The sequence below is a fragment of the Mustela erminea genome, chromosome 9 (genome assembly GCF_009829155.1).
Source record: "Mustela erminea isolate mMusErm1 chromosome 9, mMusErm1.Pri, whole genome shotgun sequence".
In the NCBI taxonomy this organism is placed as follows: Eukaryota; Metazoa; Chordata; class Mammalia; order Carnivora; family Mustelidae; genus Mustela; species Mustela erminea.
This window is the reverse complement of record NC_045622.1, coordinates 37907680-37934305: the sequence shown is the minus strand read 5'-3', so window position 1 is coordinate 37934305 and position 26626 is coordinate 37907680. Positions and strand designations below refer to the sequence as shown.

At 41.5% G+C, this 26626-nt stretch overlaps 2 protein-coding genes across 4 annotated transcripts in view; one reads left to right on the top strand and one right to left on the bottom strand.

Annotated features, from left to right (window-relative positions):
• The first annotated feature begins 308 nt into the window (after positions 1-308).
• MED17 (mediator complex subunit 17) lies at positions 309-21341 on the top strand. Of its 3 annotated transcripts, none has more exons than XR_004289324.1 (12): positions 309-847; positions 3079-3245; positions 3980-4199; positions 7765-7901; positions 7986-8070; positions 8432-8584; positions 9720-9850; positions 10477-10661; positions 13637-13774; positions 17616-17733; positions 18820-18968; positions 19592-19677. XR_004289324.1 is itself a non-coding variant. In XM_032359153.1 (12 exons), exons 1-12 carry the CDS (start codon positions 598-600, stop codon positions 20990-20992), a joined length of 1956 nt encoding a protein of 651 aa, XP_032215044.1. In that variant the 5' UTR covers positions 311-597; the 3' UTR covers positions 20993-21341. The 3 variants fall into 3 exon arrangements, 2 of the variants coding, with proteins under 2 accessions (XP_032215044.1, XP_032215045.1); XM_032359153.1 differs by lacking the exon at positions 18820-18968 and adding an exon at positions 20781-21341 and having other exon boundaries at positions 311-847; positions 19592-19751; XM_032359154.1 differs by lacking the exons at positions 309-847; positions 18820-18968 and adding exons at positions 963-1290; positions 20781-21341 and having other exon boundaries at positions 19592-19751.
• Positions 21342-22042: 701 nt separating this feature from the next.
• The window catches only part of VSTM5 (V-set and transmembrane domain containing 5), a 44115-nt gene continuing 39531 nt past the window's right edge, over positions 22043-26626 (bottom strand). The window contains exons 7-8 of the mRNA XM_032359163.1: positions 26536-26605; positions 22043-23662 (exon numbers count right to left, since the gene is read on the bottom strand). The gene's annotated coding sequence lies outside the window, so the exon portion shown is untranslated. The remainder of the gene's footprint in view (positions 23663-26535; positions 26606-26626) is intronic.

The following is a 26626-nucleotide window of genomic DNA, read 5'->3' as shown; positions in this document are numbered from 1 at the left end:
ATTACGTCCTTATTTCATAACTCTTCAGACACATTTCTCTAGGTGTAAACTCTCAAATCTCAGCAATTTCAGAGGAACTCTAATCGCGAAGACCCAGGGATCCATTCATTTCCTTTTCCCTGCCTCTCTACGGCCTTCTTGAACTTCCCATACACCATCACTTGAAGCAAGTAACACTTTAAAATGCAGAGGGACACCGCGCACCAGCCAATCCACGCCCTCGGCACCAAGGTCCCCCCTCCCCCTTCTCCCTCCCAATCCCGGCCACGCCTCCTACAAACCAGGAAGTTTTTCCCTACGCTGCGCTGGGAAAGCCGGAAGCGCTCCCCCGGAAGCCCAGAGCGCCGGCGCCTCCAGGAGCCTACAAGGGAAGCCCGGGGACTGCGGTGCATTCTGGGAAAGTCGCTTGGCCCAGGGCTTTGTTTCCCGCCCCGCAGCCGTGTTTGTTTTTCCGAGGTCCGCGGAGGTACCGCAGTTCCCAGCTTGTGGGCGCTCGTCGGGGGCGCCTCTGCTTCTCATCTCCGGTGCCTCTGCTTCTCATCTCCGGTTTCGGCTTGCGCGGGTGTCCTCCCGACCCCTCCCCCCGACGCCGCCAGCATGTCTGGAGTGCGCGCTGTGCGCATCAGCATCGAGTCGGCCTGCGAGAAGCAGGTCCAGGAGGTGGGCCTGGATGGCACTGAGACGTACCTGCAGCCGCTGTCCATGTCGCAGAACCTGGCGCGCCTGGCCCAGCGGATCGACTTCAGCCAGGGTTCGGGCTCCGAGGAGGAGGAGGCGGCGGGGGCCGAGGGCGACGCGCAGGACTGGGCTGGCGCCGGGTCCAGCGCGGACCAGGACGATGAGGAAGGTTAGGCCCGTGTGTGCTGCTCTCGGCCGCCGGCGGGTCTGGGGCACCCCCCCACCCCCGGTACCCGCCCACGTAATGCCACTCCGGCTCTCCCGCGCGGACAGAGATGTGGTTGCGTCGGTGTCAGAACAGTCCCCGTGCGGAATACTGATAATGCTCACTGGGGTCTTTTCGCGGCTGGGCAGTTTATGGCGCTGCCTGTCTCTTAATACTCCTTATCCTCCCGCACCGTTTCTCGAGTGGGAGCATTTGAGACACTCACTGATGAAGTGCTCAAGTCTGTAATGTGGCACACTTGGTTAAGAGGCCTGCGGTTCATATCGCTGCTCTTGCCATTATTGTCCGAGTTACTTTGCTTCCCTGAGGAATGGGGATGATGCTGATAACACCTGCTGAAAAGAGAGAGGTCTGTGTTGACTGGAATATGAGGTCAGGTCTAAGAGGTAGGCGGGGGCGAAATCGTGTCGAGCCACCAGGCCCAGATAAGCATTTGGGTTTTATTAGAAAGACAGCTGATAGCTTTTGGAAGGATTTTAAGGAAACAGGTGATTGTATGTTAAAAAGATTGCTTCGTAGCAAAAAGGTAGCAAAAAAAGATCCGTTGTAGCAAATGGGTTACAGGGAAAACAAAACTGAAAAGAGGGAAGCTAATTAGGAGAGAATAGTAGAAAAAGTGTGAGTGGGTTTTGGATTCTCATTATTATCAGGGATTAAAAAATACAATTCTTGATTTAGGTATGTGCAACAGGCCCTGTGTAAATAGGAATTTAAAGATGGGTTCTCGAGCTAGTGGTGTTAGAACAGTTGGGGGTCCATTTGGGAGTAAAATATAGATACTATCTCATATTTTACACTCCTGATTACTTTCACAAGGATTGAAATGCAAATGAAAATATTAAAAAATTGGAAGTTGTAGACATAGAACTTTGGCAGCAGAAGAGATCTTAAGCACAATAGGAAACACAAATTATAAAGCCAAAGAGAGATTAATTACATAAAATTTTAAAGTAATGATAAAAGGTGCCACCAACAAAGAAAATAGAGGAGAGACTGGGAAGACTATTGGCAACCTATTGGACACATAGTGGTTGCTGTCCCTGATGTTCAAAGATTCCTTGCAAACTGGGAGAAAAAAGATAACTCACTGGAAAAATAGCCTGAAGGTATAAACAGCTGGCTGAAAAAGACATGGGATCTCTTACTAGTAGGGAGAGGCAAATTAAAATATTAAAACACTATTCTCGCGCATACCATTAGCAGCAACTTAAAAGACTAAATATCTGTGTTGGGAATGTGAATTGGTAAAACCTTTTTGGAAGCCAGTTTTGCAGTTCAGTATGTGTCAAAAGTGTTAAATATGCATCTCCTTTGGACCCACAAAATCACAGGTAGGAATTTAGCTTTCAGAAAAAGTTGTACATAGATGTGTGTTCAACGTGTTTACCACGACTAGCATTAGTGAAACCAACCTTCCTGTCCATGAAGTAGGAATGGTTAAACTTACCATTATAAACTTATCCATTATATATGGATATATAATATACATGCTCCAGAACGTCAAACAGAGTTAAAAGAATTAAATAGATCTATATGTGCTGGCATGGAAGTCTCTCTAGGACATAGTAATTGGAAAAAAAACAAGTAATAGAAAAATGGAAGTAAATATATGTGAATGCATTGAAAAGTATTTGCATGGGCACACCCCAATTGTCAGTACTGTTTACCTCTCAGGAGCGGAGAAAATTAGGGGTGGGGAATAAAGGAAAACTTCTACTTTTTTACTCTATAACTCTATTTGAACTCTGGGCAGTGAGCATGTAGTGGTGAAATTTAGCAAAATGATTTCAGAGGTTGGAAGGCATGTTAACATTGTTTAGTATCTGAATATTGCCATTATAGGTTATTTGTATTTTTGTACTTTAAAATATTTTGGAAATGCTCTCCAATTATTCAAGTTTTAAGATCTGGTAGAAAAAGGTTATTTGTATAAATTTAAAAAATACTGCAATATGTGGAGATTAGATACCAAATTTGTTTTGCCATTATAGGAAATGCTAACTTAAATATTTACAGAGATTCAAGAAAGGGTGGACAAAATGGGATAAAACAGGAAATAATTTTAAATAACTTATTGTTGTTTCTTTTTTCATACTTGTAACATCTAAATAAGATTTGTCTTCTAGTTATTATAACTCATACCTGTGAATTTCTTTTTTCCTTTTTCTTTTTAGGGTTGGTAAAATTTCAGCCTTCTCTTTGGCCTTGGGACTCTGTGAGGAATAATTTGAGAAGTGCCCTAACAGAGATGTGTGTTCTCTACGATGTCCTCAGTATTGTTAGGGATAAAAAATTTATGACTCTTGATCCAGTCTCTCAGGACGCACTTCCTCCAAAACAGGTATGTGTGGGCTTCAACTGAATAATGGTACCATTTTATTAAGTCCCAGGACCACTTCTCAGGCTATGGGCCTACTGTCTCCTTTACCTTTCATGCAAAATTAAGTCTAGATGAAGATCTAAAGACTAACGGGTTTAAAACAAACTGGCATAAAAATAGCATCTCCTTTATTTACTATTTTATTAATGGCCCTGTGACCTTCAGAAGAGTTAAGTTTCATTAATAATGTAATATTTTAAGGCTTACCAAATCCCCCCTCACTTTTAAGATTTTTTAAAAATTTTATTTATTTATTCGATGGGGGGGGCAGGCTCCCTGCCGAGCAGAGAGCCGGATGCAGGGCTCAATCCCGGGACCCTGAGATCACAACCTGAGCCAAAGGCAGAGGCCTAAACCACTGAGCCACGCAGGTGCCCCCACTTTTAAGAATTATTTATTTATTTTAGAGAGAGATTGAGAGCAGGAGCTCGGGGAGGAGCAGAGGGAAGGGGACAAGCAGACTCCAAGCTGGGCAGAGCTGGTGTAAGTTCTGGTTTGTAGTCCGGTGTGGTGTTTGTAGTTTAACATAAGTTTATTTGAGTTGATCAGAGAAATAGGTTCAGGTGGTTATCTTTCAAAAAACGGTGTTACCTGATTGTCTTTAATTTCTCAGTTTTCTCTTGAGTAGGTATTTTATTATTAAGAGAATGTTGAAATCGTTTAAAAATGCAGAACTACACTATTGTTTCTGATAGAATCCACAGACACTGCAGTTGATATCGAAAAAGAAGTCGCTCGCTGGAGCAGCCCAGATCCTGTTGAAGGGGGCAGAAAGACTGACCAAATCAGTTACGGAAAACCAAGAAAATAAACTGCAAAGAGACTTCAACTCTGAGCTTTTGAGATTACGGCAACACTGGAAACTCAGAAAAGTTGGGGATAAGATTCTGGGAGATCTGAGCTACAGAAGTGCAGGTATAGATCATTGTTAAAAACTATGCATTTAAACTACAGTGTGTCAAAAAACTATACAGGATTGACTAGAATGTTGCATATTGTATAATATATTGTATAATATATTACATTTTGAGGTTTTAATTTCTGTACACATAATCCTGATAAGCTGGAATTACTTTTATCATAGACATATATTTATAGAATTGAATTTAAACTATTTATATATTTACCTTTGAGTACATTTAGCAAAAATTTTATTTTTATACTGATTTTTTCCCCAGATTTTTATTTAAATTCTAGTTAGTTAACAAACAATGCAATATTGGTTTCAGGAATAGAATTTAGTGATGTATCACTACATCAGCACCCAGTGCTCATGATAACAAGTGCCCTCCTTAATCCCCATCACCATCTAACCCATTCTCCAACCACCTCCCTCACCAGCCCTCCAACATTAAGAGTCTCTTATGATATGTTTCTCATTCCACCCCCCCAATCCTTTATGTTCATTTGTTTTGTTTCTTAAATTCCACTTATTTGTGAAATAATGTTAAGGTATTGTTCTTTCTCTGACCAGCTTATTTAGCTTAGCACAATACACTCTAGTTCCATCCACATTGTTGCAATTGGTAAGATTTCATTCTTTTTGATGATTGGGTAATATTCCAGTGTGTGTGTGTGCCTGTGTACCACATCTTTATCCATTCATCAGTTGATGGACATTTGGGCTCTGTCCATAGTTTGACTGTTGTTGACAACACTGCTATAAACATCAGGGTGCACATGCCCCATTCAAATCTGTATTTTTGTATCTTTTGGGTAAATAAGTAGTGCAATTGGTGGGTCATAGGGTAGCTCTATTTTTAACGTCTTGTAGAACCTCCATACTGTTTTCCAGAGTGGCTGCAGCTGCATTCCCACCAGCAGTGTAAGGGGGTTCCCCTTTCTCCTCATCCTCGCCAATACCTGCTTTTTCCTGTGTTGTTGATTTTAGCCATTCTGACAGGTGTGAGGTGGTGTATCATTGTGGTTTTGATTTGTATTTCCCTGATGACAAGTGATGTTGAGCATGTTTTCATGTATTGTTAGCCATCTTAGATATCTTCTTTGGAAAAATGTCTACTCATGTCCTCTGCCCGTTTCTTGACTGGATTACTTGGTTTTTTCAGGGTGTTGAGTTTGATAAGTTCTTCATAAATTTTGGAAATTAACCCTTTATTGGGTATGTTGTTTGCATATATCTTCTTGTATTCCATCGGTTGCCTTTTAGTTTTGTTGATTGTTTCCTTCACTCTGCAGGAGCTCTTATCTTTTTTTCTTTTTTTTAAGATTTTATTTGTTTATTTATTTGACAGATAGAGATCACAAGCAGGCAGAGAGGCAGGCAGAGAGAGAGGAGGAAGCAGGCTCCCTGCTGAGCAGAGAGCCCGATGCGGGGCTTGATCCCAGGACTCTGAGATCATGACTTGAGCCGAAGGCAGCAGCTTAACCTACTGAGCCACCCAGGCGCCCCAGGAGCTCTTATCTTAATGGAGTCCCATTAGTTCATTTTTGCTTTTGTTGAAGATTGCATGGGTCCGTTTCTGGATTTTCTGTTCTGTTCTATTGATCTGTGGGCCTGTTTCTCTGCCAGTAACATACTGTATTGATGACTACAGCTTTGTAATACAGCTAGAAGTCTGGAAATGTGATGCCTCCAGCTTTGCTCTTCTTTTTAAAGGTTGCTTTGGCTATTCAGGATCTTTTATGGTTCCATACAAATTTAAGGATTGTTTGTTCTAGCTCTGTGAGAAATGCTGGTGGTATTTCAATAGGGATTGTGTTAAATGTGAAGATTGCTTTCAGTATTAGACATTTTAACAATGTTTGTTTTTCCAATCCATGAGCATGGACTGTTTTTCCATTTCTTTGTGTCCTCTTCAATTTCTTTTATAGGTATTCTGTGGTTTTCAGAGTACAGATCATTTACCTCCTTGATTTGGTTTATTCCTAAGTATCTTACTGTTTTCAGTACAGTTGTAAATGGGATCATTCCTTGATTTCTTTTTCTGTTGCTGCTTATTGGTGTATAGAAGTGCAACAGATTTCTCCTTCTTGATCTTATATCCCATGACTTTGCTGAATTCATGTATGAGTTCTAACAATTTTTTTGGTGGAGTCTTCCTGGGTTTTCTAAATAAGGCATCATGTCATCTGCAAATAGTGAAAGTTTGACGTCTTCCTTGCTGATTCAGATGCCTTTTATTTCTTCTGTTGTCTGATTGCTGAGGCTGCGACTTCCAATACTATGTTAAATAGTAGTGGTGAGAGTGGACATCCCTGTCTTGTTCTTGAGTGTAGAGGAAAAGCTCTCAGTTTCTTTCCATTGTGGGTGATAGTAGCTGTGGGTCTTTTGATCATGGCCTCTATCATGTTGAGGTATGTTCTCTCTCTCCCTACTTGCTCGAGGGTTTTTATCAAGAATGTTTGCTGTATTTTTCCAAATGCTTTTTGTGCATCTATTGAGAGGATCTCATCCTTTCTTATATTGATGTGGTGCATTGTCTTGATTGTTTGCGAATATTGAGCCACTCCTGCAGCCTAGAATAAATCCCGCTGGATCACTACATTTAGCAGAAACTCTAAAGATTGTGTTTATATGTTAACACATACTAAATCATAAATGACGTTTTAGTCAAGAGGCTAAATATCTTCTCAATTAGGAGCTTACCTGTAACCCTTAAAAACTAAGCATAAAAGGAAAAAAATTCTTCCATTTTATCTTAATTCTTTTTTTCTCCCCTAAGTCATCTAAGCTGTTTTCACATCCTGGGCAAAAGAGAGAGGGCAGTGAAAACACTTTGCTGCCTTTTTCTCCCATTCGGCCAAGGCTGCAGGAATATATTTTGTTGGCAATGTACCAAAATTTGATGAGCTTGAATTCACATCTTGTATAATTCTTTGTTGTTGAGCTATAATAGGTTTTTGGAGGTAATCATGGTAATGGCTTGTAAGCTGCTAGGGGATATTCAGAGAAGCTACACTGTAAATGTTTACAAGATTTACAGCTCAGTAACGTTAAAGCTTTGAATGTCAGGGGATGAAGCAAGGAGCCCTGGCTGTGATTGTTGTGATTACAACGTGATAACAATAGTTGGGTCATATTTTAAAAGGACTCATTTGCCAAAGTAAGCCATTATTGACCCCCAAGCCCCATCAGTAGTACTCAAGTTGAGGTGTTTTAAGTCAAGACCCTGGAGCACCTGAGTGTTTCAGCATTCAAAGGAATTGAGGAATTCTGAATTCTGAAGGTAGAATCCTACTCTGAAGATGAGTTCAAGATGACAAAACCTTTTTTTTTCCTTTTTTCTTTTTCTTTTCTTTCTTTCTTTTTTTTTTTTTTAAGGTAAATACCTTTTTTTCTTTCTTCCTTTTCTTCCTTTTGCTTACTATCCTTCCCTCATGTCCCCCAAAACACATTTGGGGTGGGAGTTTAATTTATGATTCAGTAATGTTATATTCAGTGAAATAGTATTATTTATTAATGTATGTTAACTTAGTGTGTTAACTGGTTCTTATTTTCCTGTTTTTAATACCCCATTAGGATCTCTCTTTCCCCATCACGGTACATTTGAAGTAATAAAGAATACAGATATTGATCTGGATAAAAAGATACCCGAAGATTACTGTCCTCTTGATGTTCAGATTCCTAGCGATTTAGAAGGGTCTGCCTATATCAAGGTATTTGTCAAGTATTTTAAGTAATTATTACTTACCCCGGAAGTTAATTTGCTAACACCTTTTCATGTTTTTATTGTCCCATAGGTTTCAATTCAGAAACAAGCTCCAGACATAGGTGATCTGGGCACAGTCAACCTCTTTAAACGACCTTTGCCCAAATCCAAACCAGGTGTGGTTATGTTCTGTCCTCTAACTTATAGTTGTGTCTGAGCTTATGTTTCCAAATAAACTGATGATAAATGTAGAGGGGAAAATAGGTACTTCAGAGTAAGAACAATTGCAAATTTATTATTTATAACCTGTTCATTAACCATTAGTGAATAGCTGTGCAGTTTTTTGTTTTTGTTTTTAAGATTGAACTTCTTCACCAATTTTCTCTGTGTAAAAGAAAGGAAAATTTTTGTGTTTTGGAAACAATATGCTCTGGTATAGTGTTTTCTGAACTTTTGATATGTGTATTCAGATCACCATTTAATTCATGCATAATATAGTTAGACAACTGATATATACATGTATCTCCTGTCTTTCAGGTTCCCCACACTGGCAGACGAAATTAGAAGCAGCACAAAACGTTCTCTTGTGTAAAGAAATTTTTGCACAGCTCTCTCGGGAAGCTGTTCAAATTAAGTCACAGATCCCTCACATTGTGGTGAAAAACCAGATTATCTCTCAGCCCTTTCCAAGTAAGAGCAGCCAACCCGTTTAAGTTTGTAAATAGGACTTTGTGGTTTGGGGAGCAGGACAGAGTGGGGTAACTATATATTTGGATGTGTTGGGGGAACAGAGCAAAGAGGCAAGCCTCCTAGCTACAATGGTAGCTCATAAAGCATGCAGGACAAACCTCATTCTGTCCTGTGTCCTAAGTAGCTTAACTCCTGGCTTTTAAACAGTGCATGTTAAACATTTGTACCAGTAACGCTGTTACTTGGCAGCAGTGGCTGTGAGGTCTGTGCTAACACCATTTATGGAAGATTTTTCAGGGATCCTGTCTTGCTGTCTAAGTAACAGTGGTTATTCAGTATCTATAATATTCCTAAATTTGTGGAAATTGGGATTTTAATTATATTACTCAAGAGCAGTCAGACCTGCCTCAGAGATCAATTTGTAGTTAGCTGTGTACTTGTTTTTTATATAAATTCTGAGATGTATCTTCTTGGATCTTGTCAAAGGAATGGGTTTTTAGAATTGAAAAATTCCATCTTGGTTTTCATGGCAACAAGGAAGAGTATCAGTCTTCTCATCAGTAAGACCAGTTACCAATCCCGTATTTTATTGTTTTTCCCAAAAGTGGTGTTGTGTTTTGTTTTTGCTCTTTTTTTTTTTTTTAAAGATTTTTATTTATTTATTTGACAGAGAGAAATCACAAGTAGATGGAGAGGCAGGCAGAGAGAGAGAGAGGGAAGCAGGCTCCCTGCCGAGCAGAGAGCCCGATGCGGGCCTCGATCCCAGGACCCTGAGATCATGACCTGAGCCGAAGGCAGCGGCTTAACCCACTGAGCCACCCAGGCGCCCTGTTTTTGCTCTTTTTAAAGGCAAGAAGAAACTAATTAGTTAACATACACCTTCTCTTCACTTGTCTAACCATAGCTTAAGGTCAACAGCCACATTGCACGTCAAAGAATTTGTATTGTTAAAATGCATCATAGTTTATTACACTCACGGATAGTCATTTTGGTCTGAAAATGTTAATCATGAAGCCTGATCTTCAGTTTCGAATGAATCTTTTGAGAACGGGCTGTGATTGTACTTTTTGAAGACAACCATGCATTCCTATGTCTTCGGTTGATTTGCCTCTGTCCTGCTTCTTTTTATGAATAGGCTTGCAGTTACTGATTTCTTTGTGCCATTCCTCAAATGATAAGAAATCCCAAAAGTCCGCTACTGAGAAGCCAAGTCCGGAAGACCATCTTTATGTCTTAGAGCATAATTTGCATCTACTAATTAGAGAGGTAATGAATGAAATGTTCCTTCTTGCATAGTGGGAGGCATGTCTGGTACAGCACACGTGCATAAGCTCCTCTCTGTGACCGTCACTGTCTCTGTGCAGGATCCTTGCTCTGTGCTGGGGGAACACACAGATAAGCAGGATTATCAGTCTGTTCCTGAGCATCGCTTGTGGTGGTGGAAATACACCACAGGTTACGTCTAGGTGTGTAGGAAGAGCAGGCAGGGTACAGGAGGGAAGGGTGATTCTGGTTGTGTGATGGCAACGGTGTCTTTCCAGAGCCTGTGAACAGTATAGTTGGGTTGTTTCAGGATGTATTCTACTCCAGTTATCTAGAACTGTGTTTCCAGGGAGCTGGCTCACAGTTTAGGCTAATTTCAAAAGAACACCCTGAGAAACTTCACAGAAGTGTGTATTCCAGTCTCCCCTGCCTTTAACGTATAAGTAGTAGTTGTTTTTTTAACAACTTTTAAAAAAAATTTGTAACTTTATGGTGACAGAGGTTGGTTAGACTTGTTATGAATCATTTTACCGTATATACAAAAATCATGTCATGTGCCTTAAACTAATCAAAGTTGTCAATTATACTTCAACAAAAAAATTAATAATAAATGACTGTTCTTGTTACAGTTTCATAAACAGACGTTGAGTTCCATCGTGATGCCTCATCCAGCAAGTGCCCCTTTTGGTCACAAGAGAATGAGACTTTCGGGTCCTCAGGCTTTTGATAAAAATGAAATTAATTCACTACAGTCCAGTGAAGGGCTTCTAGAAAAAATCATTAAACAAGCAAAGCATATATTCCTGAGGAGCAGGTAAGGATGAACAAAGCAACTATTTTTCTTGGAAACTACAGTCATTTTTCCTTTATTAGTTACCTTATACACATTATTTTTGCCATGAGATGACCTTCTTTCCTAGGAAGAGGAGGGTGACTGCAGGGAAAGCATTTGCATCTGGGGATGGTCCTGTCAGGTTTGGAGAAGTCTGAGCTCTGGGGCTCCTGTCGCTTTCAAGATGGTTTCTGACACTGGCTACAGTTTTGAAAGACACCTCGCTAGGAATGTGCCTTAGAACTCCTCACCTTCTTCAGTGACCCATCCACCAGAAACCTGTTCCGGAACTGATTTTAATCTTTTCTTGAAGCTTTCCCTATGTTTTGGCTGTCCCACTTCCTAAGACTTTAGAAGGCACTTTCCCATATGTTGACTTATCTAGGTCTTCTTCTCTGGCATAGGTGGTGTGAGCCCATTTTCACTGATGGGAAGGTTGAAGCCTAGAGAAGTTGTGTAGCTCCCTCACAGTTAGACAGCTGAAGAGAGTGGCAGAATCAGGATCTGCGCCCAAGTCTGTGTAGCTCCAAACCTCACGTTCCTCTTACTTCTCTACACATCATATACAAAAGAACTTAGCATGATCTGACCTCAGTCTATCTTTTTCAAGTGCTGGAGGTGCTCTTGTATTTTATTTTTGGTCCTTGGTGAAGAGGGCTATTTTTACTTTGCAAAATTGTACCTGGCGAGAACTCCAGACCTTCAGGTATGGGCCCACTCTGCTCTGGGTGTTAGTTTTTGATTTTCTTTTTATCCTACTAACACAAGTCCTGGTTTTAATGGTGCATTAGTTTGTATTCTTTGAATGGAAACTTAATGTCTACAGCTTTTAGTAAAATGAATTAGGAAGACGTGTTAGAGAAGCTAGGGTGGTGCTTCTGGAGTAAAAAAATGTGTCTAAGCCAGAGCTCAGTCACCTGCTAACTAACTTTAGTTTTCATGTCTGTGGCCCTCTTTGTGTTTATCTGTCAGTTAAGGATACAGGAGTTTGGTCTTAGGATCAAATTAAACAATGTATGCAGAAGTTCCTTATAAAAATCACATATGGCAGATTACTATTGTTCCTTCCACTCGTGCATTTCTTTTTTTTTTTTTTTTAAGATTTTATTTATTTGACAGAGAGAGATCACAAGTAGGCAGAGAGGCAGGCAGAGAGAGAAGGAAGCAGGCTCCCTGCTGAGCAGAGAGCCTGATGTGGGCCTCAATCCCAGGACCCTGGGATCATGACCTGAGCCAAAGGCAGAGGCTTAACCCACTGAGCCAACCAGGTGCCCCTCCACGTGTGCATTTCTTTTTTTCTTTTCTTTTTTTTTTTTTTTAATTAATTTATTTGACAGAGAGAAATCACAAGTAGGCAGAAGTAGGCAGAGAGGCAGGCAGATAGGGAGAAGCAGGTTCCCTGCTGAGCAGAGAGCCGGATGTGGGGCTCGATCCCAGGACCCTGGGGATCATGACCTGAGCTGAAGGCAGAGGCTTAACCCACTGAGCCACTCAGGCGCCCCCCATGTGTGCATTTCAATTATAGAAACCTTTACCCAAAAGTCAGGGGCATAGAAGTAGCTATTTTTAGAACCATTATGCATTTCAGAGTATTAGTCACAGTCTTGGAAGCAGCAAAGCTTGCAAAATGCTCCCGTTTTCCCCCTATTACAAAAGTGATGTTCCAATGTATCAGCCTCATCTGTATCAATACCATACACAGCAAGACTGACTGCTCATGTGTTTTGATGTGTGTGTGCCAGGGTGTGTGTGTCTTTAAAAAAAAAAAAACAATCTGGAATCATAAAATTTTATGTCCTGCCTTCACTTAATATTGTAAAGTTTTTAAATTTTTCATTTAATGTTTTTCAGAGATATTTTAATAGCTATGTAATATCTCATCTTGTGAATAGTCTCTGATTTCTTTTACCAATTCTCATGTGCCAGATACTTTTTATTTCCAGTTTGTTGAAACATAATATAAGAATTAATGCTCTTGGATATAGCCCAGTCTGCCCTAGGAATTTCTGAAGCACTTTCAAACAATCCCAGGAAAGGAAGAGAAAGTTAAGGGATTGAAAGAAACCCGTACCAGAGCAGAAGCAGTAAAAGAGCAGATCCCAATGCCCCTTGACCTCAGTGGCTGTTTGCATGTCTTCTGGCTTTTTCCTTCTCTTCCCAATCAAGTGCTAGAATCAGAAAACTAGAACCCAAGGACCTTTCGTGATTTATGCTTTTTCTGGGCAGTGGCTATTGATTAGCATGTATAAAAAGGATGATTACTGGCTGTAGTGTTATACCCCTGGGTTTTTGGCTCTGGAGTTAGGCTACCAGTTTTGTGCCCTAGTTCACAGCTGTGTAACCTTAGGCACATCACTAAACATGGCTGGACTGAAAAATCGGGATAATAGTGGTATGTATTTGACAGGGACATTGGTGCGTACATATAGACTTGAATCCTCTCTCTCAGGTGTACATACAGTATTTATCTTTCTTGGAGTGTAAGATTTCCATTGTGCACAAAGTCTCGCTGGCTTCTCAGGAAAACAGTTGTCATTACGTGAGTGATGGGCCTTAGTTGTGGGTGTGTCCCTTGTTACCAGGGACCAAGGACTGTCATCTGTGAGTGGTGTATGTTCTTTTTAGAGCTGAGGTTTGTACCCTAAGAGTACCTTTCTTCCTTGTGTTCTGGTAAGCCTTCCTGAGAGAAAACAGATTGGAGTTCAGAGGAAGTCAGCCTGTGCGAGAGCACATGTCATAGTGGGGCACTGAGCACCCGCGCCAGGCAGCCTGAAGAAGGCTCTCATCCCCTCATCTGACTTTTTTTTTTCTTTAAAGGAAAGTCTCTGCTTTTCAGATGTGGTATTTTTGAAAAGTAGTCCTCTTTTTTTCACGTAGCCGTAACATTAATAAGTATTTATAATCTTACTGGTTTATATGGTGCCTTTTTAAAAATGTTGACTTATTCTCTTTAAAAGAACTGCTGCGACCATTGACAGCTTAGCAAGTCGCATTGAGGACCCTCAGATACAGGCTCACTGGTCAAATATTAATGACGTCTATGAGTCTAGTGTGAAGGTTTTAATCACGTCACAAGGCTATGAACAGATATGCAAGTAAGTGTCAAAAATATGTCATTCATTTAAAATGTTAAGTTGCTTTTATGTGTTGATGTTTGTTGAGTGATTACATTGAGATTTTTGGATTTTATTTGCTATGGTGACATAACATTCTGGTAAATTTCATCAAGTGTAGAGCGTCAGGATGAGAGGTAAGAATGTCTGAAATAGTCCCTGGTATGTAAATGTCATGTGTCTGAGTTGTAAAAAAAAAAAAAAAAAAAAAAAAGAACCTCCTTGTTGAGGGGGAAGCTACCACACCTCAGGCTGATCTGCTTGAGTTGCTGGCTGGGGGCTGTGGTCTTGAGCCTGGGGTATTTGAAGTGAGTAGGACCATTTATAGTAGAGCCTATTCTCTCCATATTGTGCCTAGAACGGCCTGAATTTTGTGGCTTTCTCATGGCCACAAAACTATGGCGTGGTGCTAAACTTAATCTAATCCAGTTCATGATTATGCCCTTAAAATGGGGCTGAGAGGGACGCCTGGGTGGCTCAGTTGGTTAAGCAGCTGCCTTCGGCTCAGGTCATGATCCCAGGGTCCTGGGATCGAGTCCCACATCGGGCTCCTTGCTCGGCAGGGAGCCTGCTTCTTCCTCTGCCTGCCTCTTTGTCTGCCGGTGCTCGCTCACTCTCTCTCCCTCTGTCTCTGACAAATAAATAAATAAAATCTTTAAAAAAAAGGGGGGGGGGCTGAGAGCTGTGTCCATGAAGGGCATGAAATGACTTTTGACCCCATCATTCACAGAGAAGTGTTGTTCCTGATTTACATTCAGAAATCACAAGCTAGCATACAGAGGACAGATTGGTGGTTGCCAGATGTGGCAGGGGTGCGGGGTGGATGGGGGGCAGAATGGGTAAAGGTGTTCAGAAGGTGCGAGCTTCCAGTTATAACCTGCAAGTTCTGGGATGCAGGGCATAGCGTGGCGACTATAGTTCATAATACCATGTTGTATATTTGAAAGTAGCTAAGAGAGTAGATCTTAGAAGTTCTTATCACAAGAAGAGAAATGGGTAGCATGTGAGGAGGTGGGTGTTAACATACTATGATGATCACTTCACAATATGTACACTTACTAAATCATTATGCTGTATGCCTTAAACTAATTAATGCCATATGTCAGTTACATCTCCGTAAAACTGCGGGGGAGTAAATGAAGTTAATAAAATAAAATTAGCGGCGCCTGGGTGGCTCAGTGGGTTGAGCCGTTGCCTTCGGCTCAGGTCATGATCTCGGGGTCCTGGGATCGAGGCCCGCATCGGGCTCTCTGCTCAGCGGGGAGCCTGCTTCCCTCTCTCTCTCTGCCTGCCTCTCTGTTTACTTGTGATCTCTCTCTGTCAAATAAATAAATAAAATCTTTAAAAAAAAAAAAAATAAAAAAAAAAAATAAAATAAAATTAGCAAGTAGCCACAAAAGGCATTTTGGCCTCCATTTGAGCCTCTCTGACATTTAACAACGGCAGGATACAGTGGGGGCGCCCTTCCCTAGGTCAGTCTGAGTGAGCCAAGGCCGGTGAATGCCTGTTTTTTTTTTCAAACGTTAGTTGCTTCTTTCAGGCAGACCTAACCAGTCACAGTGGTCTCTCCAGTAAGCAAAACACACCAGAGCATGAGAGCAGGGAGGGTCAGAGGGAGAAGCGGACTCCCTGCTAAGCAGAGAGCCCTAAGCGGGACTCGATCCCTGGAGCCCAGGATCGTGACCTGAGCCAAAGGCAGTTGCTTAACCAACTGAGCCACTCAGACACCTCTAATATAATACCCTTAAATTGTACTTTTTTAATACTGAGACTTTAATTTACTGTTTTTTAAAAATGAAAAATAGTGAACATGATTTAGAAGATTGAAAACAGAAGATAAGGGGTGCTTGGGTGGCTCAGTGGGTTAAATAAAGCCTCTGCCTTCGGCTCAGGTCGTGATCCCGGGGTCTGGAATCGAGCCCCGCATCCTGCTTTTTTCCTACAATATTTTGTGCCTTAAAATATTGAGATATAATTCACATAACCTAAAATTCACTATTTTTAAGTATACAGTTCAGGGATGCCTGGCTGGCATAGTCAGTAGAGCATTTGACTTTTAGTCTAGGGTTGTGAGTTCAAGCCCCAGTTTAGGTATGGAGCCTATTTAAAAAGATTAAAAAAAAAAAAAGGTGCCTGGGTGGCTTGGTGGGTTGAGGCCTCTGCCTTTGGCTAAGGTCATGGTCTCAGGGTCCTGGGATCATAGGGCTCTCTGCTCGGTGGGGAGCCTGCTTCCTCCTTTCCCTGTCTCTGCCTGCCTCTCTGCCTACTTGTGATCTCTGTCTGTCAAATAAATAAATAAATATTTAAAACAACAACAAGTGTACAGTTCAGTGGATTTTAGTATATTCCCTATGTTGTAGAACTGTTATCACTGTCTAATTCCAGAACATTTCCATTACCCCCAAAAGAAACCCTATACCAGCAGTCATTCCCAGTTTGTGGTTTTTTTTTTCCAACTCAGCGGCATTATATTGGTGAATAAACATCCTTATTACTACCTCAGATTTATTTCTTTTTTACAGCTTTATTGCGCTCATTGTGTGTACCACAACTTTTAATCAGCCTTTTGCTGCTGAACATTTTAGTTGGATGCCAGCAAAATAATTTGTACACGTGTAAGTCTAGGTGTAGGATCAAGTCCTACAGGTGTAATTGCTGGCCAGAAGATACGGACCTTTAAAATGTTCATGAATGTTACTAAATTGCTTTTTCAGAGTAGCTGCTGTAACTATGCCCCTATCAATAGTCATCTCAGAATTTTTAAAATTTGGTTAGATGTATAAGCTTTTTTTTTTAAGACCTCTGAATTCTGTCGTTTTCTTGAAAGAAACATGTAAACTTTTACTTTGTTAAAATTATACTTCTGTGGAGATAATTGCTTAAATGTCTTATTCTTAAATGTTCACTGTAAAATAAAGTCTATAAATCAGGTACTCTCAAATAGGGAAAGACAGAGTGCTATTTTTTCTGCGCTATTCATCTAGTTGGTTAGATTTGAAGAATTTTACGTTTCTTGTACGTGTCATATGCTACGCTAAAAACTTGTGAATTGGTTTGGAAGAATGTCATTGCATGTTATTTTGTGAGTTTCTTTGACGTAAGCCAAGTTAATAGAGGCATAGTCTGACTTGTTTGAGGATTGTTTCAAGAGAGGGCATAGAGTTAACAAATCTTTTCCCTTTCTGTATGAGAATTTGCTCTTTGGTTAATTCTCTAGCTTTTGTCCCTGAGTAACTTGATTAGAAAGGATGCCATCTGCGTTACTAGGCAACATTGCTTTTGGAAAAAATTATCCCAGACTGGTAAAATGGGTCCGGACTGGTAGGGATTAGAAATGCCTGATAGGGATGGCTGTGGATTTCCCCAGATGGGGTGACTTCTAAAATTGGGCAGTATCATTTGTGGGGCCCTTGGAAAGAATACCTATGGAGTGGTTATGAGAACATGTGGCTCCCTCTGGGAATGAGGTTTCTAAGTGACAGCAGGTCCCACATGAGCCCAGTGTGGATCTCTGCTCACTGCAGCGAAGGCGGAAGGCCTGCCCGAGGAGAGGAACAGTGGTCGGTGGTTGGTGGCAAGCTCTGCTTCCTTGCCTGCAGCCTTCTGAGCAGACTGGTGCTCAGTGTGGCCTCGGGAAGGCCAGCAGGAGTCTGATGGTTACGTCGAACCCCAGAAAGTCCTATGGACCTTGCCCCTATGGGTGTAAGCACAGGTTATCCAAATTGGGTATTTTCTGTTTCTTTGATGTTAAGGTTTAATATTTGTGGGACTGTATAAGGTAATTTTTGAAAATTTCTGATTTTTAGTATGTGTGTTTATCAAGGTCCATCCAGCTGCAGTTGAATATCGGAGTTGAGCAGATCCGAGTTGTGCACAGAGATGGGAGGGTGATTACACTGTCTCATCAGGAGCAGGAGCTCCAGGATTTCCTTCTTTCCCAGGTAAGGGTTCATGGCTGTCCTGAACCTCTCGTAGTGCTTAAAGAACAAAGTGAGTAAGGTGTAGTTCAAGTATATTAAGTTATAAAAAGAAAGCCATTTTTTTCTGCCATTTATTTAATATTTTACAATTTATGGGTTAACTGAAAATGTTGATAAACTGTCCTAGATTTATTTCCAGTTAGTTTGTATTGACGATGAAGGACCAGCTCTGAGATTGCAAACTTTTTTATTTCTGACATCTGCCAAGATTTACAACCCCTTTGGGACCTCATAAAAGTGAAGAAGTATTAACCTCAGAAAACCAGAGAAGGGCAGATCACATAGAAAACTGTAGTGACCATTCGCCATAACAGTGGAATATTCTGCTTAAGCACTAAGAAAAGATTCTTCAGTATTAAGGAGCAGCATGGAAAGTGCTGGGTTCGGGGCGCCTGGGTGGCTCAGTGGGTTAAGCCGCTGCCTTCGGCTCAGGTCATGATCTCAGGGTCCTGGGATCGAGTCCCGCATTGGGCTCTCTGCTTGGCAGGGAGCCTGCTTCCTCCTCTCCCTCTCTCTGCCTGCCTCTCCGTCTACTTGTGATCTCTCTCTGTCAAATAAATAAATAAAATCTTTAAAAAAAAAAAAAAAAAAAAAGAAAGTGCTGGGTTCTAGTTCCAACTCCACCACACGTTTGCTTTGTGACACTGGATAAATTTCTGGACCTTTCTTTCCTGTTCTATAAAATTAAGAACAGTATTTTTCCTATGTTCTTCATGGAGTTATGATGATCCAGTGAAAAACCAAGTTGTGGGAGAAAGCATGGGTTTAGAAATGCTGATATACCATTCATAAAATTCACATATTTCATATAAAATTTAAAAAAAAATACTGATGCTCTCCATCCTCTAATCTATTATCCTGACTCTGGTGCCAAGTAAATGAAATGCTCTGTGAGGTACAGGACCTCTTGGTTGCTTGCTTACACCTTAAATGACTTTGGTCACCTGAAGCATGTATACACAGAAATATATTGGAAGGCTGGTGGGTAGCTCCCAGAATTGATGGGGAGGCTTGAAGATCCTGATTTGCTACTTCCTTCCTCAATAGGGGCCGAATGCACTCCAGATGGCCCCAGTGCATCAGACAGGATTTTAACAGGAAGTAGGTGGCATGCTCATATTACTAAGGATTTACAAAAGTGTGGGTGTCGGAGAACGCCTGGGAGAGCGTGGTGACCTAGTGCTAGTAATAACCAGGTAAGCAGGCCTGGGGGGCTTAGTGGTCACCAGTCCTAGGCCAAAGAGATAAGAGGGGCGCTTATGGGTGCCCTGAAGCAGAGTCCTGTGCACCAGGCCACTTGAGAAAAGCAGACACCTTCTGTCATAGGATACAACCTCGCAGGGGAGTGTACTGGGGTTATAAGTGCCCTGACCTTACTCTCTTCCCCGCCATCCTTCTGGCTTCCATTACCTGAGCGGTTCCGTTATCTGAACCCAACCCAAAGCCAGAGGATGGAACCATATGGGTGATCCTCCCTGGGCAGAGGAGGGTGGTGAGTGGATTTGAAGAGGTAACTGGAAGAGTCACCCCCTGCTACTTCCGATGTTGATCCACATTCGTGGCCCAGGTGGGAGTCTTCACTTGGCTAAGCTTCGGTCCTATTCCTGTGCTCAAGCTGGCCAGTGGACAGGGAAGGTGAGTCTCAGGCCATTTTAGCCTCTGCAGTGGAAGGTGGGATCCTCCCCGCAACAGTCACAGAGGAGGATTCCCGTGCTAGGCAGTGAGCACCCCAAGAAAAGTTTACAATCATGATGTCAGGTTACTGCAAAGGAAATCTCCATGGTGAAGATGCATAAAGTGTCCTTTTCTTCGTTCGCAGATGTCACAGCATCAGGTGCATGCAGTTCAGCAGCTCGCCAAGGTCATGGGCTGGCAGGTGCTCAGCTTCAGCAATCATGTGGGGCTTGGGCCCATAGAGAGCATTGGCAATGCCTCTGCCATCACCGTGGCCTCCCCAAGTGGGGACTATGCTATTTCAGGTATGGGCCGCTGCCTTGAATGGGATGAGATCTTCCAGAGTTTGGCCTTAATGTTCCCCTGTATTCATTAGACATACTTCAGAGTAATTTCTCTCTGCAGTGAGTTCATATAGGAGTTATGCTAAACGTTTATCTGATCATGGTGCTTATTCAGAGCAACAGATTATTGATTCTCTTTCTGGTGGTCATAAAAAATGTTTTGTTTGGGGACACATTTTCCTAAGAGCTCTGAAAACTGCCTTCAGCATTGTTACCCTGAAGTTCAAAACCAAACCTTTGATGGATAAATGCTTTTGGGAAATGTACTGCTGCAAATAGGCCAAGTTACATGTGGTCCCCAAGAGGTGAACGGATGGACCAGAGAGGAGAGGGGATTTTTAAGCCCCGACTCTGTCCAGGGCACTTTAATGAACATGCGTTATCTAGTTGAAAATGATCTTTGGAGTACTTGCTCTTTACTATGGTCTTTTCTAATACCTGCTCTAAATATTTGAAAGAGTAATTAGGAAACTTAGCCCACAGAATCACAGCTTGTGAATCTGCAGGCTTGGTCATTACCAGGTCTTTATTGATAAGAGTTTCAGAATGCCCATTTCTTCTTTGCTGAGTGATGAAGCCTCATTAAAACCTGAAGTTCTTAATTCAAAAAAATCTTGTCTGCATCTCTCCCAGTCCTGATTCCAAATGTTTGAGTTTCATATCAGGTGTGTATTACATGTTTTAGAAAAAATATAGATTGATCTTGTGAAAATACATAGGACATTTGACTTTCCTAAGCCAGAATTCATCTTGCTCCATTTTTATGGTGCAAACAGTAATTCATGAATACTTATACCGGCCTAGTATATATAAATAAGCAAGCTTTGGGGTTTTGGGGGAGGGTGGTTAGCATATTAAAACTGACCGCCTCTTTTTAACAAGAGCTTTCAAGTTGGTAGACAAGGTTTTTGTGTTCGTGGTAGAATGAAGTTGTGGGACCCTTGTTTTCTAGTTTGGAAATTACATTGATATTTTGGTTTTGCTCCACAGTTCGTAACGGCCCTGAAAGTGGAAGCAAGATCATGGTTCAGTTTCCCCGTAACCAGTGTAAAGATCTTCCAAAAAGTGACGTTTTACAAGATAGCAAATGGAATCATCTTCGTGGACCGTTCAGAGAAGTTCAGTGGAATAAAATGGAAGGTCGAAACTTTGTTTATAAAATGGAGCTGCTTATGTCTGCACTTAGCCCTTGCCTACTATGATTTTTGTTTCCAGAACCGTTTCTAGTTTATTTTTTTCCAGAGAAGTTTCCAGAAACTGACTTGAGAGAGATGAACTCTAAGCACAAGGAAGAAAAACTTTCCAAAAAAGCATTGTTTAAAAAAAAAACAACAAATGTTTACCTAGCATTTTGAAACATTTCACTTTATAAGTGACAGTGCTTTGAAATGCAGACACTTATGTACAGTGATAGGATATAAGTAGGGGAGATGCAGAACAACTTTTTTTATGCAGTTAACTTGAAAGGTTACTAATTTATAGGTTTGAATTCAACTTTTCGAGTATCCCTTTGATGTTGTCATCAAATAAAGCATATGGTTAAAAATTCCAGATCTTCTCTGAACTCTTATAAATATACTGTGTCTTTTGCCAACGCATCTCATTCCACTATTTGTTGAAAAGATTGCGTAAGGATATCTAAACACTCTTGTGAGTCAGGAATGCTGACTCATCCAGGAGCATGAATGCATAATTCATAATCCTGGAGCATTCCTCCAGGAGCACACTCACCCCAGAAGCAAGTGAAACAGCACACAGTGCCTGCAGGGGGAGCCAGCGCTTGTCTCAACAAACCAAGTACCTCTTCCTCAGCTGTCTTAGGTATGGCCAGGTCTGACACCAAGACTGGTACTTTGAGAGCTTCCTGGAAGGTGCAAGCTGAAGGCACAGAGGGTGTAATGGACCTCTGGGGCTTCCTTGGGTCCCCTCTTTTGGTCTCTTCCCCCACGTGAGTGACCTCCGCCCATTCGGATCGGATGTGCTCAAACCTCTCCCCACCTGCCCCTGCCCTTCTTCAGCCTCCCCCCAGGAACCCTGGCCTCCTCTTCCAGTGAGAGTCTCCTCCTGTCTTATTCCTTTAACGTTCTTTCCTGAGGGGAAAATACTAATGGATTGGTGGATTGATTACATTTTACAAATGACTTGTTTGAATTTCCTGGAATTAGCCCCCAGTCCTAAAATGTGCCCGAGGAACCTTCCTTCCTAAGAGACTTAGGTGGATACGGGTCTTTTGGAACCACCATAAGTAATACATAAGCAGTGTTTTCCTTATGAGAAATGCTTTCAGTTTTTTAGAAGATAACCCTTTTAATCATGTATAAGGTGACTCTGAAGTAACTTTAAAAAGTTTAAAAGAAAAATGGAGTTTGTAAGTCCCAAATACCGTAACATCTTCGTATTTGCTTTTCTGTCCCCTTTTAATCCTTCTTTACACAGAAATTTTTTAAAAAATCAGTCTGAATCTGAATTAATAAGCCTTTTCAATGGTAGCCCACAAAAGTTGCCTTAGCTAATTATCCTGAGCTCATCTGGACAGCTCTTCTCCCACGAGGAGTCTTACCTGATTTTAAGGGCTCACACTCTGATACAGCAAATCTCCATGGACTTTTGCCAGAGGATTAACATTTTAAAAAATTTCCATCCACTGCAGATTGGTATCTTGGTAAATAAAAATGAATTAGAAAAATTAAACTTTAAAGGGATACCAAACAAAAACCCTCCCATTTTATGATAATAGACATAAAATTGGCTATCAAGCAAACATTTCTGGATGCTTCATCTTCTCTCTCGTCATGAGCTAGTTCCAACGGGACCACGCTGAGCGGAGCAGAGAGCGCATGCACAGGGACGACCTCCTGTTCTCTTAAACTTCATCTGAGGAGAGTAGAACAGTTGAAGACTGACACCATCTTCGTATGCACTCCTGTCCCCATTATTTTAAATCACTGGGTAGTGAAGAGCCATGACCCACTACAGAAACTGAGGTAATGGTGGGGGAGGGGCAGGAAATGGCAGCTCTTGGGCCTTGTGTCGATTCACATTTTCCAGCTTGTTGTTGCAGCCTGAATAACCTGGTGTTGGAAAGAGGCGCTGTGAAACTTGGGAGACCAGTTGGAGAAAACCAGTTAGTCCCTCACTCTGTTCGCAGGCTGGCAGGAGCATCGTTCAGATGTCGGTTCTCCCTCTGCTCAGCTGCATCCGTTTGGCAAGGCTGCCCCCTCGAAGCCAGTTCCCTTGGGTGTACAGCAAGGACAAGGATGCCCCCTGCTCACTTCAGTGATGGTTCAGAGGCCTCCCTCAGTACAGTTGGTAAGGGGCATGAAATTCCAAAGTGCTGTGCAGATACCAAACATCAAACGACTCTAAAAGTCAAGCGTTTTCGAATTTGGGAAGCAGTGAAGATGCCACCTGTATTTTCATTTACCAGTAGGAGAAAGCATTTCAGAATGTCCTGCATTGTTCACATTCACAGATGGTAAAGACTGAGTGCATCTGTGGCCATGAAAATTGTCTTTTTCTCCAGCTCATTTTGATAGCCATGCTGTGTGGTCCGTCTCCATACCTTCATTCTCCCTTCACTTCCTGCTCCATGTCTTCGCGGCCTTATGTACTTGGGGCCAAAGGCTCTTGGAATTGCACTTTAGGATGGGAACGGACATCATAGGTCATTCATCCCCGACAAACCCTCCGTCTGAAATAGCAAGCACCGGGACGTGCGTGCGACTGACACTCCATCAGTGACCGGAGCTTGGTCTTTGTTCTAGAGCTTGCTGCTTCCTGTCTACCAGTCTACTTCCAGAAATTCATCCTGGAGGCATACTTCACAGAGCACAGATTCACAAAGACTGCTGTGTAAGGGTTATCAAGGAGGTCTGTAAAAGTGAAAGATGAGACCAATCTAAATGTCCAAATGAGAAGGACTACATTATAGTAATAAGGGAGCGTCAAATACCGGTGCCCATTTTTAGATCTCTAAAAGTTGAGCTCAAAGGGCCAAGGAGTTTTTCTGCTCCAAATATGCTGGCTCTCTTTGATTAGGAACCAGGAAAACTTTTGCATATTATGTATTTGTTTCCCTGTTTACTGATCATAAAACATTTGTTGCAGAACAGACTATATTTGGCTTGAAATGAGGGATGAAGGAGATTTTTGAGACAGAAAAGTAGCAGACATAGAACAAGGTAGAGAGCCCAGAAATAAGTCCACACTTAGAGTCAATTAATCTATGACAAAGGCAGCAAGAATATATGGGGAAAAGACGGAATTCAATGAACAGAGTAGGAAAAACCAGATCACTTTCTTACATGATACACAAAATTAACTCATATGGATTAAAGATGTAAATGTGAGACCTGAAACCATAAAACTCCAAGAAGAACACATAACGCCATAATCTCTTGGGACATCAGCCTTAGCAACGTATTTATGGATATGTCTCCTCAGGTAATAGAAGCAAAAGCAAAAATAAACTCTCGGGGCTTCATCAAAATAAAAAGCTGTACAGAAAAGGAAACCATCAACAAAACAAAAAGGCAGCCTACTGATGATATTTGCAAATGATAGACTCAATAAGGGTTAATATCCAAAATATATAAAGAATTGATAAAATTCCACACCAGAAACCCCCCAAAACAACCAAAAAACTGACCAGAAAATGGACAGAGTATCTAGATAGTTATTTTTCCAAACAAGAAAAACAGACAATAAACCCGTGCAAAGACTCAACATCACTGATGATTAGGGAAATGCAAATAAAACCAGAGTGAGATAGCACCTCACACCCATCAGAATGGCTAAAATCCCAAAGGCAAGAGCAAGTGTTGGTGAGGGTGTGGAGGAAAGGGGGCCCTCGTGCATGGTTGGTGGGAATGCAAATGGGTGCAGCCTCTGTGGAAAACAGTATGGAGGTTCCTCAGAAAACTGAAATTAGAGCTACCATGTGATCCAGTCATTCCACTGCTAGATATTTACCCAAAGAAAGCGAAGAGATGGGCACCTGTGTTTGTTAAAGCACCATTTACAACAGCCAAGGCATGGAAGCAGCAGTGTGCATCCACAGCTGAATGGATAAAGATGATGGTGTATATACACAATGGACTTACTCAGCCGTAAAAAAGGGTGAGGTCTTGGCATTTGTGAGAACATAGACCCAGAAGGTATAATGCAAAGTGAAATAAGTTAGAGAAAGAGAAATACCATAGGATTGGGATCTAAACACAAAGGAACAAACTCTTAGAAGACAAATGAGTGGTTCCCAGAGGGGAGGTGGGCGGGGGATGCAGGACATAGATAAAGGGGATTAAGAGGTACAAACTTCAAGTTATAAAATAAGTCACAGATTAAAAGTACAGCACAGGGAATAGTCAATATTGTGATGACATTATTATGGTGACAGATGGTGACTGCACTTACCGGGGTGAGCACCGAGTAATATATGGAACTGCTAAATCATTGTTGTACACCTGAAACTCCTAGAACATTGCACGTTGATTGTATATCAAAACAGAAACCAATGCTTCCTGAGGTTAAAAATGTACACTTTGCTTAGAATCTTGACTGCATTTATTTATTAAAGTATTTATTTGACAGATCACAAGTAGGCAGAGAGGCACGCAAAGAGAGAGGAGGGAGCAGGCTCCCTGCTGAGCAGAGAGCCTAATTAGGGGCTCTATCCCAGGTCCCTGGGATCATGACCTGAGCTGAAGGCAGAGGCTTAATCCACTGAGCCACCCAGGCACCCCCTTGGCTGCATTTATTTGTGTGATTAAAAAAAAAGGGGGGGGGGTGCCTGGGTGGCTCAGTGGGTTAAGCCTCTGCCTTCAGCTCAGGTCATGATCCCAGGGACCTGGGATCGAGCGCCCCACATCAGGCTCTCTGTTCAGCAGGGAGCCTGCTCCTTCCTCTCTTTGTTTGCCTCTCTGCCTACTTGTGATCTCTCTCACTCTGTCAAATAAATAAATAAATAAATAAATAAATAAATTTAAACAAACAAAAAAAAGCCATGTCTAGCTCAAGGCATTAAGAGAGTTATCACTGGAAGAAAGCAGAGACTATTTCTGTAAAAGGATAAGACAAATGATCTCTGTCTGTCAAATAAATAAAAAATCTTTAAAAATCTTCTAAAAAAAAAAAAAAAAAGATTAACCCTAAGGGGCAGGAAAAAAAAAAGTAACATACAATCTGAAAAACTTCCTGTAATTTAGTGAGTATACCAAGTTGCTAAGGCCTGTGGCATGATTTCACCTAAATGAATTCACAGCATTTGACTCAGTTTACAAGTACTCCCAATCCAAGCCCATTGGGACCCCCCCAAAAAAGGCAGCAATAGAGAGTTAGGATCTGTGTTTGGTATTTGAAAAAGCCCAAAGGAAATCTTACACTTACCCCACAAAACTTCATCAGGTTGCTTTGCCAAAACACCATGAAATCAAAGTGATACCCCTGATTATTTCATTTTGACCAGGAATTGTATTTAAAAAAATTTTTTTGAGGATTATTTTTCTTAATAATCTCTATATCCAACATGAGGCTTGAACTCATGGCCCCAAGATCAAGAGTCACATGCTCCTCTGACTGAGCCAGCCAGGCACCCCTGACCAGGAATTCTAAATGACACTTTTATATTATTAATAAAAGCAGAAAATTAAATTATTATTTAATACATTCATTTTGGTTAGTAAAATATTCTTGTAGACCATGAGGGACCTGAAGGATAAAGACTTAGTATTTTAAGGGCCAGACTCACCTGCATAATCACAGGTCTGTTGCATCCAAGGAATTCAACCTCCCTCTGTGTCCACATTATAAGGTCCAATCTACAGCAAAAACTTCAGATT

Excerpts from the sequence above, each read along its gene's own strand:
- MED17 (XM_032359153.1), top strand. The coding sequence starts at position 598 with ATGTCTGGAGTGCGCGCTGTGCGCATCAGCATCGAGTCGGCCTGCGAG. Across the intron at positions 10,662-13,636 it reads CATATATTCCTGAGGAGCAG|AACTGCTGCGACCATTGACA; the intron begins GTAAGGATGAAC and ends TCTCTTTAAAAG. Across the intron at positions 17,734-19,591 it reads AGGATTTCCTTCTTTCCCAG|ATGTCACAGCATCAGGTGCA; the intron begins GTAAGGGTTCAT and ends CTTCGTTCGCAG.